Consider the following 14,942-nt stretch of genomic DNA (forward strand, 5'->3'; position numbering starts at 1 on the left):
ATAAGCGCAGCTAGAGCGTTGGCGTCTACGCTAATTAAACTCATTTCACTTATCAAAACGCACAGCGGGCACAAATAGTCGAAGAGGTCGCTACACAATTGTCGTTAGATATGATGAGTCCATGATGAGCAATTCACAGAGAGCGTTAGAGTGGGAGAGTAAGAAAGAGAGAGACAGAAAGAGAGAGCGCCAGCTGTGGGAGTGTCTGAGTATGGCGATGAATCGCCTTGAAAACAATAGCATACTTCGATAATAATACTCGTGCACTCAGCTCTGTCAATTCTTGCTATTCATTTCGCTTCAGGCAAAGGGCTAAAGACAAGTCGGCTTAATTGACAACCAATTATGCTTTATCCTTTTATTTGAGTTCAGCGAGTGGATTGCCATTTAATAATATTGATATACGCGACATAAGGAATGGGATAGTTGCTGGCAAAAATTAATATATTGGCTGCTCTCGTCAAAAATAATATACGCTTTCAATTGTTTTTTGATTAAGGACAAATGTTAGTTCACATGGAAAGTAGAGTATTTTTATAGTAGTTTAATCCAATTATAGAAAGTATGCTTAAAATAAAATGCAACTTAAATTAAATATTATATATATGTATATTAAATATAAATTATAAATGCAGGTCAATGCAGTTACATTTTCAAGTTGATTGATATTTTTAATTATAAACTCAATTGTAAAATAACATTTATACGAATAAGATAATATTTTCATTAGAACAGATTTATAGTAAATACAAAAATGAATAAACGTTTGCATTTCTAACACAATAAATGTATCAATAAGGAGATTCAACAGTAAATATGCAAAATATTCAAACTTATTTATTTTATAGATAAATATTGTAGCTACCTCTAGAAGTTTTGTATTTCTACCAAAATAAATGTACCAATAGAAAGATTCAAAAGTACACACATAAATAAACCAAACTTATTTTTTTTGTAGATAAAAATCCATCTCAAGATTTTACCTGCAATCTTGATTATTTATATTTACATAAACACAATTACTACCTATAAAGAAAATTTCTCAACAAGTTTCGCTGCATTAAACTGATTGATGCAATTATGTTACTAATTTATTGGCTAACCATATCGAATTACAAATAAATGCACATCAATCTATTATTTGTAACGCTCAATGAGTCGAGTAATTTTTATGCAATTATTTAAAGTATTGTAAAGAAATTAACTGACTTAAGCAATAGATTAATGACTTTGTAATTAAGTGTTTGATTTCAAAGTAGTGAGATGTTATTATTTAAATAATAAATAATAATTGGCAGTTATAAAAACAAAGAGATTAACTGTAATGTATAAGAAATTTAATGTTTGATTATAAACTATGAAAATATTTCAGGAATATTAGCAAATCTAGACTACGTAATTATTCAAGTGAATATGTAAATATCAAAGAGATATTACATGAAATATTTCATTAAATTTATACCGTAACTTTAAGTAAATGTTACTTAAGTTATTGCATTTGAAATTACTCTTTTAACTGTGTTGGTAATTACAGGCATTACGCAAGTAATGCCAGGTAATTACACTTCTAAGAATGTCTCGCATATGTTGTAAAGCATTTTATTTCCCTACTGCACACACATATACTTAATTTATTTCCCTCACTCTCTGGGTGTCTGAGTGTGTGTGTGTGTGCGTGCTCTCGTTCTAAGTTGCAGTTATACTTCTGTATGCAACTTGCGTTTGTGCATAAATAAATAACCGCAATGTCCATGGACACGCAACGTGTATGTGTATGTATGTTGTTCTCGTAGTTGTTGTTGTTGTTGTTGCTGTTGCAGTTGCATGTTGTGCAGCTGGGCAATGCCGAATGCCGTTGCGCTTTTCTATTATTTATGGAGTGCGCATTACGTATACCACATGTGTACAATTGTGTTGGATGATGTTGGTCTTTCTCTCTCTCTCTCTCTCGAGAATTATGAAATGCGCCGAGACACGAAATTAAATGCAAATATTTACAAATCGATTGGCTTTGAATTTATGCAGGCATATTCTTGCCCCGCCACTCAAGCGTTCAAGCGTTTGCAACATTCGGAGCGGCCAAATAATTGAGTTACAAATGAACACGAGCAATTTTCGCATTTCAATTGCAATTCTGCCGAGTGCCGCATTCTGTGCTGCCACAAATGCCGAGTCTAATTTCCGCAGACACTTGCCACTTGCCACCTGCCATTTGCCACAGCCACCTATCAATGTGTCAGTTTGTGTGTGTGTGTGAAAATGAAATAATTGCACTTGCCACGCGCTTCATTTGTATTTAACTGTTTGCAACTGTTGAAGGGTTTAGACCTCTATCAGTTGCCACTGCATTGTTGCATGCACCATTGACAAAGAGAGATAGCTAGTAACCAGAACTGAGCAATCAATTGAAGTTAGCCTAATTTTTAGTTATTCAATTACTGATTGCATTACCATTTTACTAAAATGCCATTCACAATTAGATAGAATTTAACATTTCAGATAATTATATTTAAATGTTTTTTATTTAGCATTCATTCACTAAATATACCTGCTACCTATAGGGTTGAAGGGTATTATGAAGGATTTTCGATACGTGCAATAACAACTAAAGTATTGATGATTCTCAAAAATTTGGTTGCAATCAGATAAAAATTGTTAAAGTTATTTAAAAAATTTTTTTTTGATCTATGGTAGAATTTGTATCAATATATTTTAATATATTTTAAGAACACTTTGCTTTTATTCAAAGTGGGCGCCGGGTGTCTCACAGTCGAGCACACTCGTCTATAGCTTTCTTACTTGTTTTCTCATTATAAAAGTAATAATAAATTAATTTGCAACTATGTATGTAAATCGCTGTGGTTATCTAATTTATTAGAAAAGTGATTATTGAATGCAGTTTATTTACTGGCTGGAAACACAGTAATTGACATATTTTCCAATTACAATCAGTCAATTATTTTAATGCGTGATTGAAGTATATTTAGAAATTAAGTAAATTGAAAAACAATTTCTGTTTACAATAGTCTATAATTTTGACGTTTTGCAATTAATATTTGCAGTAATAAATTATGCACATCACAATCGCAATTCGTCGAGTAATATTCTGCTTTATAGAATGAATTTGTAGATTCTATTCACAGCTTTTTTTATTAGCTAAACATTTATGAGTTTTTCGTGCATTCTTTTTTCTCTATGAAATATTTTGTTTCTTGCTTTGATTTGTACTGAATTTTATCATTTTAAGTAGAAAAGGCGAAAAAATCAGCACTTTTTATTGTATTTTAAAATTAAATTATAAGCTGAAGTTAATATTCCAATAAAGTAATTATTAATATGAAATTACTAACTGAAATTCTTGTGATTGTGATATTATTTTTCATTCAATAACCATCTAGATTTTAGCTGATCAAGTTCACTGCACATTTGTGGTCTGGCAAACTATGTACAAAAAGGCAGTCAGTAAATCGATATAATCCTTGCAAGTTCTTTGCTGGTCTCCCCTTTACTTTGTCAGCACTTTTTAAATTCCTTCTTTCATCATCTTTCTCTCCTTCACCTTTCACATCGTGCACATAAATCGTGCAATTTCCAGGTACTTAAAAGACACAGCAAACATACACAGACACTCCGCACACACACAAACATATCACACACACTTATAAACTCTATCAGTGAAGAGCAGCAGAGCGTGTGAATTTTGCAGTGACAACTGTTCGCGTTATATATTATCAATTTAAACAGATTTGATCGCATTTGCTCGCAGTAGTCAGGTTGCAACTGTTGCACTGTTGCACACAGTGGCAACATTTTATGTGGCAGACGCTTAACTCTCTTGCATTGTTGCACATTGCGTATACGTAATATGTGTTTGCGCTGCGTGCTACTGCAGCAGCAGCTACTTTGTTATCGTTGGCCATCAAGCATTTTGTGGCGCAGTGGCAAGTTGGCAAAATGGGGCAAAGGGGCAATTGACTTCCACTGTGGGGGTTAGCCAATGTTGCCCCAATTTGTGGTAAATATGCATTCATTCATCTTCTCTTCCTTCTCTTTTCTATCCCTATCTGTAAGTGAGTAACTCTGTCTTTGTGAATGTGTGTGTGTGTGTGGGAGTGTGTGTCTGTGTGTGGTTTATACCTTTTGTGCGTGTTCGCATTCAATGTGGCAGCATTTGTTGCCCTTAAGGGGCAGAGGGAAGGCAAGTCAATGCCACACAGTTCGGTTGCTCTGACAGAAAGAATCTTCTTTACTCTGGCAACTATGTTGCGTATCGTAGCTTTGTGTGTGTGCGTGTGGTTGTGTTTTGGGGTTTGCCTATCAAATATTTGGTATTTTGTCATTCAGATTGAAAACTTTGTTGCCCCGAAATTCTGTGGCTTTCTTTCTGTGTGCTCAAAAGTTAGCCTAATGCAAATATAATGGCTTCTGATTGAATCGGATTGGGCTCTCGAAAGTCCGTTTCGGTTCTCCACAGACCCTTGGCATTCAATTCAATTAGCTTACAATAATCTTCAGACTCGACTCGACTAGTTTCTAATTAAGTTGATGCATCGATTGCTCCATTTCACTACTAGAGTTTGCATTAGTGAAACAACAATCGATTAGCCAGCTCAACTCGTCATTGGAGTTTAATTCAATATGCGTAATGGTTTTTGCCCAATAAATAATTGCCAAATGTGGCCAATGAGTCGACAGTTTCATTTACTTATGCCAACTTATGTCTCCTGCCCCGCCATTTTTCGAGTCCTTTCTACTTCATTTGCTTAGCTCGTGGAAGAGGAAGGAAGCGTATTGTGGTGTTTGCCTGGCGGTCGCATCATTAATTGTTAATTGAAATTTTAATTAAATATTTTCACAATGACGCAAATACCGCAAATGTTTGGCAAAGTCAGGAAGACAGCCAACCATCTCCTTCCACCAATTTGCCGCTTCAATGCCATGCAGCTGCTCATTAACGTGGCTAAGGTCTCACATAAATGTGTGTCTTTCTGTGTGTGTTTGTTGCTTTTAATGAGTGCTCGACAAAATGCTTAAGAAAAGCGTCGCCTTTCGTCGCCTGAGTCGCAATGACACTGGCTGCAATTGGCACTTAAGCGACGGGTTTAGCTTAATAACAAGTTGAGCCTGTATACAGCTTTTATGTGCACAACGTTGAAGTCATGAAACCAAAAGTAAGTATTTTTTATAGCCTTCATAAGCTGCTGTAAGCTTGCCAATACGATTTATAATTTTAATGCGCTTTCTAAGCAGCTTTATATGAATTTGTGGAGCTTAACCAGCTATTCATTTCAAAAGCTTTTCTCTTAAAGTTTTTTTCGATTAATTAATTGATACTCGAAAGCATTAAAATATGCTTTACCGTGTAATAAACTTTTTGAGCAATTGCTTTCATTTTAAGGAGCTTTCTATTCTGTTTATGTAATAAGCTTTTAAGTTAAAGTGGAATTTAATAACTTATATTTATCGGAAACATTTTAACTTGATACAAAATGGTACAAATTTAATGAGCTTTCTCACCATTTTTATTCCAATTTGAATAATTTAGAGTTGTTATATTATATTATATTATATTTGAGCAGCTGCTTAGTTACATTGAGTTGCAATTTACTAATTAATTTCCTAATTCATTTAAAATTTTTATATGCTACAATTCTAATGCGCTTTCTCAGCCAATTTAAATAAATTTGTAAAGCTTAAAAAGCGTTTAAGTTAAACCTTGTTGTCATTGAGCATTTAAAAAACGCTTCACTTTCAATAAACTTTTTTTTTAATTGCTATAATTTTAATGATCTTTCTCAATACTTGTTTATGAATTTCTAGTTTAAAGTGCTGTTATAACTCAAAAGCTTTTCAGTTGAAAGTGCGTTGAGATTACCTAGTTAATTTAGTTTTTTTTTTCAATTCCTAATGGATGAGTTTAATGAGTTCGCGCTGCTCTTCGTGAGAGCATCATTTATTTCCATGTCAATTAACACTTTCGTGTTTAATCATTAAGCTAGTGTCATTTGTGACAGCGCTCACGACACTTGAGCTGTTGTGGAATGAAATGTGTATATAATATGTATGGTATATGAATATTACGTATACGCGGTGTGTTGTTGTTGTGTTAGCGCTTACCTCCCAGATAAGTCGAAAGTCCTGCTGTTCGACGCGCAGCAGCTCGCAGGTTGTCTTCGTTACCACGGTGCTGTCGCGTGGCAGGTCGTGTAGTATTGATTCGCCAAATGTGGCGCCCACGCCAAGATTACACAAAGTGACGGAGCTCTGGAAAAAGCAAAAAACACGAAAAGAGAAATGAGAAGTGAGTTAGGAATAAGCAAAACGTGGATGATGAAAAGTGAGTGAGAAAAAGGTAAAGAGATAGGGGCGTAAGCTGCTCAACTTTAGTTGTAGCTAAAAGATTAAACAGTTTGCGGTCGAAACACTTTGCACACACACACACAGACACACACACACACACAGTTGAGACAGCAGACTTTGCCTGGCTCTTGTTTACATTTTACAGAGTGTCCTTTGGCTGTGTTTGCTAATTGCTCAATGTGCCACAATTTGTTGCAAACAATTGCTTACACGCTGTAATCGCTTCATTGCACACACACACACACACATACACAAATTTTCAATCATTTCCGCAACGGAAGTTACTCAGCTCTCCAAATCCGGATCGCAATGACAGCAATAACAACCACAACAGCAGCAACAACAACTATGATGACAAATAATAAACAGAATACTGACCGAAAAATGCAATTCGGTTGACAGTTGAAGCTCCAAATGCGAAAACAATTCCCTAAGAATCGTCTAACCGCATTTTGGAAATGACATTTCATTCCATTTCACTCAACGAGTCTGCATTTTGTATTGCTCTGTTTACACTGCATACCCTGTAATTAGTGCGCTTAGTGTGGCGTATGAGGTAGCTTATATTTGAGGCTAATATTGTTCAATTTTTCTATAAGGTAATTTGCAAATTTTATAGTTTAAAGTTCTTTTAATTTAATTTACGATTTATGCTGATTTTAGAGGAAAAGAAACTTGATGTTTTAGATAAATTTAAATATAAAGTAGAAGGCAACATCTACGTAGTAAAATTCTTAGATATTTAAGACATTTTTTATGCTGTTGAGTACTTAATTTTTTTGTAAACATTTCAATGAAGATGTAAGCATCTGAAAATCAATTCAACAGCAGACATATTTTAACAATATTTGAGGCATTTTTTATGCTGCTTGAATATATTATTTTTTTTTATGCTTCTCTTTACAGATGTAAGCCTCTAAAATCGATTGTGAACTTATTTGAAATTTATGATTATACAAATACCTCAAATATTAATTTATATTTTACTTCAATTTAGAGATCTCTTTAACTTTGAAGGGTATTTCTTAGTTGCGCTTTGCTAATTGCACATGATTATATATTTCTAAGTTCTAAGTTTGCATCTGTGGCTCGTTTTGTTTGTTTTCTTGCTGTTGATGTTGCTGTTGCCTTTGCTGTTGTTGTTTGTTTTCATTTCCCAGAAGACAACTTCTTGGCAGCACCCGAGGGCCCAGCCTCATTTCTGTTGGCTTAAGTCGGGCTCTAGCTCAGTATTTATCTCTCTTTCTCCCTTTCTCTCTCTCTCTTTCTGTCTTTGATGCGACTGTCTCTGGGCCTCAGATTAAGTCTGAGTTGAAGTCTTGGTCTTCGTTTGAGGGTCTGAGAGAGGCAGCGCATGTAATTGGCTTAACAAGACTTAAACACGACCGCAAAATTGTTAAACTCGCATTAGTTGGCGGCGTGTGTGTGTCTGTATTTGTATTTGTGTGCGTGTTTGTTCTTATTGTTGTTGTTGTTGCTGTGCTTGAGTTTTCTTTACAGTTATTACACATGCAGCAGGTCGGAGGTAAATGCCACACTCACAACAACAACAACAACAACAACAAAAGCATCAAAGACTTGGGATCCGCTATAAAACATAATTTAATCATTCATGCGACGTGTAATTACATTTGTTGTAGTTGTTGTTTGCGTTGCTTTTGTTGCTGTTGTTGTTGTTGTTGTTATTGTTGCTGGTCAAGTGCTGAGTTGAATTTCACGCGTTCCACTTAGAAATTTCATTTACTTCCATTTGATTTATGGCGACTTTTGTTTTTGACAAGCCAAAAGTATTTTCAACTTGCCTTTTGCTGTTCTTCTCTCCTTCTCCTCCTTCTCCTCCTTCTCCTCCTTCTCCATCTTCTTATTCTCTTCTCTTTCCGCCCATTTCCGTCTCTCCTTTCACGTTCGAAAATTTTGATTGCTTTCTAATTTGTTGGCACAGTTTTGTGGCCTTAAGTGCGGACGGTATTTTTCGACCAAATATTTAGATAATTTTCATGGCGTTTATTCTCATTCATTTATTCATTCATTGAATTCGACCCCCACAATCGACACACATAAACAACATTAAAATTGAGAATTACTTGGAAAACATTTTAATTGCAATTTTTAGCGGTTTCGTGGTAGAAACACAAAACTAAATGTGGGACATTCGCCTTGGTTTTTGATGTTTTCTGCTTATCAAGCACCTTTGTAATGAGTTTTGCACACTTTGGCAAATAAATACGTGAATTGTGTTTAGTTTAACTGCCACAAAAAAAAAAGATTATGCGCAATATACGAATTAAGAAAAATAATCTGGTAATTGCCACACATTAACTTTGCTTTTATCTTCTCGATTTTCCTCAATTATTGAGAATAGCTTTTACATTTATGACCCAAACATAAAGTATTTTATTTACTCTGTTCGCAATAATATCTGCATTAATAGTTCGACGGAAAGTTTTCACAGCAATTCAAGCAGACAATACTCGATAAAGTAAAAAGCATATTTTCTATTTTTCTTTTTCCAATTTGTTGCAATTTTTTGTGCAGCTTGTGCTTTGTTTTTCAATTTTTGCAATAGCGCTTTCAATTCCACTGATGACTGCCACAAGCAAACTGGGAGGATTCATTTCAATTTCTCTTTCCACATCGGATTGTTGTTTGAGATTCTTTTTGTTATTCTCAACAGCAGTTTAGACGTGGGTATTGTGTACATTTTAATTGAAAATCGACTGACTAAAAAGAAGGATCTGCCTTAAGGCATTTTTGGCAAGTTTATTTCGAACTTCGATTAGGTAACATAGATATAATAAAGTAGTGTTTACTTACACATGTGAAACACACAATTTGTTGGGGTTTTCAAAAAAAGCTAAAAAGCTTAAGAGCAGTCTATTATTGTATTCAGTTTGTTTAACAATAAACAAAGCTAAATTATATATCAACAGAAAATTTTTCTGTTTTTATATCGAATTATTAATACCTCCAACTTAGTTTTTCAACTCTAAATTATATAACCAATTTAGGGTAGAAATACAAATAAGTCTGCTCTAATCAAATTGAATCATTAATCAATATATTTTTTTTTATATTCATTCATTATGGAAGACATTTGATCAAACCTTGCTTTAACAATGTTATCTTTTATTTGAAAGTAAAAATTAGCTCTAGGTCAGCAGAGCACAATGCAACATATTTTTAATATAGACAGCTGTAATTCATATTAACAAATTAGTTGAAGGTAGAATAATAGATAATATAGCTCTTTTTAAGACGAACTTTTAATATCATTAAGTTATTCAACTCTAATTCACAAAACCAAATTAGTTGAAGATAGAAATACAGATGATTCGGCGCTTCTTAAATCAAACTCTTACTTTACTTCATATTGCCAAATTTGTTTATAATATCATTAATATTGATATTTAACTCTATTTAAAATTACCAAATTAGTTTAAGGTATACACATAAAAGATTCTGCTTCAATCGAATCGAATCAAAAATTAATATATTCATTTTTGTTGCTATAAAGGGCGGCTTAGACAAATAGTCTGCATATTTATGTCTTTATTTTTGTATCTAGTGGGAGCTAAGCTCTGCCCATTTAGAGCCCATGATAAGAGATTGCTTCACATTCATTCCATTCACTAGACTTGGGCTTAATGAATACGCAGCATAATCTTCAAATGAATGACATATGCAAAGCACTCGTTATATGGATGTATAATTATGCGGCAAACGCGGTTTCACAATCTACACGTATCAAAACGTTGAAGATATTTGCATATTTTAATAATCGCAAATGCTTTCTATCTGCTAACGAGACTCTGCCACACACACTATTCATATTCATATTCATATTCACAAACTTATTGCTATAAAGTATGTTTTGGTTTTATCTTTAGCACGTACATTTCATTCGATTCGATTCGTAATGCAATGTTTTACCTTTGCATAATGTCGCGTCGATTGCTCCACATTATACGTACAACTGCGACGAAATAGCATTTCTCTCTTTCTCTCACTCTCACTTTTGTAGTTTTTCTTTAGCTCTATTTCTTTTACTGTCGCCTTTTTATTTATTTGGAATTTCACAGATTTTACGGTCTTTTTATTCTCTAGTTTTTGACAGTCTAGCAAATGCTGTAATCATTTTTAAATCCCAATAACAGACGCTGAAACAGCAATATGCAAATTGTTATTGCTTTTGTTCTGTTTTATTGTTGTTAAACTTGTTGTTGTTGTTTTCGATGTTTTTGCTCTTTGTGTGTTGCATTTATTTTTGAATGAAAATCGCGAAACGTGCGCCTTCTGTTTATGGCTCGATAAAAAAGCAATAAAATACTCGAAGCTGTGCCAAAAGGGTCGCATTGTTTTTATTATTTATTGTGTAACACCTTACAAGCAAAATGACATTCTCCAGACATGTAGGAAAGTATAAAAATACATGTCAATTCAGTTAAACAAGCTCTGTTTTATTTATTTATCATCTGCCTTGATGCAACTTCTAAAGAAGTTTTCCACATGTTTAACAGATAATAATAATAATTATTATTATGTCCAAAAGTTGATTGCTTAAACAGATAGCTTATTCAATCTTTATTAATTAAAGGTGATATTATTTTTTGTGGAATTTAATTGAAATTCATTAAGTCTCAGTGATTGAATCACACACCTGTTTTTGATATGAAGTGAGCAACTTTATCTGATGCATATTGACAGTCTTTTCATTTTTTTGCAGCACAAATTTAATTAAAACTTTCATCCTTCTATAACCATAGTTCATTTAATATTCAATTTTTATATGTCTTAAATTTGTGCTTGCTGACATATTTAAAATATATTTTATATGACATTTCAAATAAATTTAAAAAATACTAACAAATGATTTTCTTTGGTTTTGATGCAAATTTAAAGTTTCCTATAGCAATAAGCCATTTATTATTTTATATCTCTTAAGATTTATGGTATAATTTATTTTGCTTCAATAATTGCAATAAGATTAATCAGTCTTTTCCTTCGCTTTAATTACTATTTCAAGTGTCGTTTAGCAATAATTCATTCAATATATTTATTTTCATAATTTAAATTTTATATATAAAATATATTTTATAGCTCAGCTGAAATAAGAATAATTACTCTTGTGCTTTGCTATGGCAATAATCCATTAAAAAAATATTTTTTTTAAGATTAACATTGAGATTATATTTTCAAAAAGAGTCATCATTGTGTTACTTTTAGCGTGATACAAATTTTAATAATATATTTAATATTGCTTGACTTTAATATCAACCTTAATATTTCGTATTATTTTTTATGATTTACATTGATTTACAATTTATAGCTCGAATTCATAAGGAATAATCTCAGTGTAGCGTAGCTATTAAGCTGTATGAACAATTATGCTGATTGAATTATTTGATTAAAATTTCAATCATGATTATTTTGTGTCCAAACTTGATTGAAGCCGAAGCAACCGCTTTGGAAGTGTGTTGGACGAGGGTATTAAATCTGTGGCAAGCTGTGGTAGCTGGTTATTCACGCTTGTTTCGTGTGTTTGCGTTTTGTTTTGTTTTTGGTCAAGTGATAAATGAGCAGGTCAAGCGTGCTCGGCGCCACAAACACGCCGACACACACACAGATATTTTTATGGCAACAGCAACAACAAGAATTGTAGCAACATCCACCACAACAACAACAACCACTAATCGCATTTAGCTATTGGCAAAGACACCAAGCGCATTTGCATGCCACACATTGTGGTCATGTAACTTTTATTATTATTATTATTATTAACACGTCTGTTATTATTTTCGACTGTTATTATTAGTATTAATATTTTGTTGTTTGTTGTTAATTAGCTGCGGTTCATTTAGCGCGTACCACTTTCGATTTGCGGCCATAAATACGGGTCGACAGCGTTATGCATGTGGCATAATTGGCAGCCAGAAGAAACATACACTCACACACACACTAACACACACGGAGAGAGACTCTAAATGGTCTTCAAGCGTTACTTAAAGTTGCCTCGCTTCTCGTTTGGGTTGTGCAACCGCGCGGCGTCGCGTTTAAAGCTCAACTGAAGTCTGAAATTTGCCGCCGATGCCGATGCCGTCGACGTCGTCGTCGTCGTCATCGTCACACGGCAGACTTTAAATTAGCAACAACGGGCGACATAACACCAACAGAGTCTCTCTGGGTGTGTGTGTGTGTGTGAGTCTTTGTGCAACGCTGCTGGAAGTTGCTGAAGTGTGGCAGCAACAATGGGCAGCAACAACTCTCTGCATGCCGTGTCGCAAATTGGAGCAGCAACAAGCGGTGGCAGCCTCAATCAGGCATGCAAAATACGCATATCTCATATCTTGAATGGTCAACGAATCTGTTGCAACAACAAGCTGCGGCAACTGCCACCAGTTGTAAAGTTGCACACGATTGGGAACGACTGAGCGATACCCGTTAACTATTAATGTGATGCTGATAAACATTTACTACATGTGTACATAAAAAAATATATTATTTATATTAAAATTCAGTATTGAAAAATGAAATCCAAGAATTTGCTGTCGTTAATTAAATATTATTAATCTCTTCTGTGATGCTTGCGTTCTTTACAATCATATTAAATTAGTGTACAATTTACTGATTTGTAAAAAAGACGATTTAAAAGACAGAAAAAAAATTAAAGTAAGAAAAATGCAAGTTTACGTATTTTATAGCTTCAAAGTTAATATACCCCTTTACTTTAACAGCAAGCGCAACAAACAAAATTGTCAGCAAAGTTTCAGCTCTGTTTGCTTTATAACTTGCAGCTTGCGCTGGTTGCAGGTTGCAAGTTGCAGCTTTCACTGCCTTTTTGCTGACACAGCAACTGCAATTAATACCATACCTCACCGAAGTCTCTCCCTCTTTACTCCATCTCTATTACTCTCCCAGTCATTTTTCCTGCCTGATGTCCAGTTGTTGGCATTGCTGCGCTTGAAGAATTTCCTACGCACATATGAGCAGCACTTCCGCCTCTCTGGCAGCAGCTGTTGCTGTTGCGGCAATAGAAATTGCAATTCGAGTTTTGTCATTGTTTGCACATGGGTTGTGGACAGGGACAGGGGGCAGGGGACAGGGGCATGGCCTCAGCCTTGAGGCAGCTTTGGTAAACAGGGGAAAATTGAATGGCAGTTGAGATTTGTTTAGTAGACTTATTGCAGTTGAACTCTTTAGAAAATTTGCATCGAATGCATTACTAATTAATTCATTTAATTATGCAATTACCAGCGGGAATTCCCTCTTTTTTTGTGTTTGCTAGTGATTTGTGCGCAGTCTTCCTCTAATTAACCAGCACTTCTTGCAATTTGACGAAGGTCTTGCCAATGTTAAGGTTGAACAACCTGCCAGCTGCCTCTTTTGTGCACGATTTTAGCTGGCATTTTCCTGCTCTTATTTTTGATTCACTTCTCATTTCTCTCGGCTCGCCTCGTCTTGTTTCCCATTTCGCTTTTTATTTTGTATTCACTTGTGCTTTATGAGTTCAACACATTTGCTGTGAGAGATTTCGTAATTAATTTTGTGCTCGTTGGCTTCAGCTTTAGCTTTAGCTTGGAACTTGGCTTGGTGGGTTGGCTTTCTGAATGCGAATCGAGTTTAAAGCCAAGTCAATGACTGCTCGACTCGCCAATGAATGAGTAAGCTTAAGGCATTTCATGTATTCGCAAGAAATGAGTGTGAGTGCGCTCAATTGATTTGCATTAAAAAACTTTAATTATCTTGCTGGCTATTTGGCTTGACAAAAAGGCATCACATACTTTATTTCCTTGGCCTTTTATGCCCTTTTGCTTTTTGGTTTTTGTTTCAAAAGCATTAAACTTTATTTTGTGATATTTCAGTAAATACAAAATAATGTAAACTGATGCTTTTTAACCCATTATTTTCATGAATGAAAGACCAAAAAGTAGATAACAGCGCCATCTACTGTCCATTTGTTTGTGCGGCTTTCAATACGATCATGAATGAAAGACTGCAAATTAGTTAGTAGCGCCATCTATGATTGGACTGCAAATTCTTGATGGAATGCAAATGATTTCTTAAGTAACAAATAATAATTCTTAAAAAGAGACGTTTACTCTTTGTTTGCAAAGAAATATTTGTTAAAGCCTTAAAAAGTTAGCAAATATTCATGTTGATTCTGAACATGTCTTTTTGTGTCGTTTTAATTGATAATTTATGCACATTTATTTGCTGTATATTAAAATATTTCAGTTTATTTATAATGAATATATTAATTAGTTAATTTGTGGCTTTTCGAGTTTTGCCCTTTTTTGCAATTAATTTATAATTACCATAACACAAATGAAGTTTTTTCGGGTGACAAACAACAAAAAAATATAAAAAAAAATAAAAAAGAAAACCGCAAAACTCATGCGATTATTTTTAATGACATTTTCAGTTGTGCCGTTAGATAGGAAGATAGAATTTTCCATGTCTGGCCTAGAGGGAAAAACTTTAAATGCAGTTTTCAGTTTGATGCACATGCCTCATTTTCCATGAGCTGCATTTTTAATGTTGCAGGCTGCCATGTTGCATGATGTGACGACATCAGATAAAAAAAG

General features: G+C 34.1%; 1 protein-coding gene across 5 annotated transcripts in view; it reads right to left on the reverse strand.

Moving 5' to 3' along the window:
• Positions 1 to 14,942, reverse strand: part of LOC117572192 (rap guanine nucleotide exchange factor 4) — an 81,544-nt gene that overhangs the window by 14,654 nt on the left and 51,948 nt on the right. For 2 of the 5 annotated variants that reach the window (XM_034254845.2, XM_052004271.1), the window contains one exon: positions 6,118 to 6,264. The exons of 1 other annotated variant lie outside the window; for it this stretch is intronic. In XM_034254845.2, coding sequence (XP_034110736.1) covers positions 6,118 to 6,264 — 147 coding nt within the window. Of the gene's footprint in view, positions 1 to 6,117; positions 6,265 to 10,254; positions 10,518 to 14,942 lie in introns of those variants that run through there. 2 more of the 5 variants (XM_052004270.1, XM_052004272.1) reach the window with 2 other exon arrangements.

This window comes from Drosophila albomicans, chromosome 3, assembly GCF_009650485.2.
Source record: "Drosophila albomicans strain 15112-1751.03 chromosome 3, ASM965048v2, whole genome shotgun sequence".
Taxonomy (NCBI): Eukaryota; Metazoa; Arthropoda; class Insecta; order Diptera; family Drosophilidae; genus Drosophila; species Drosophila albomicans.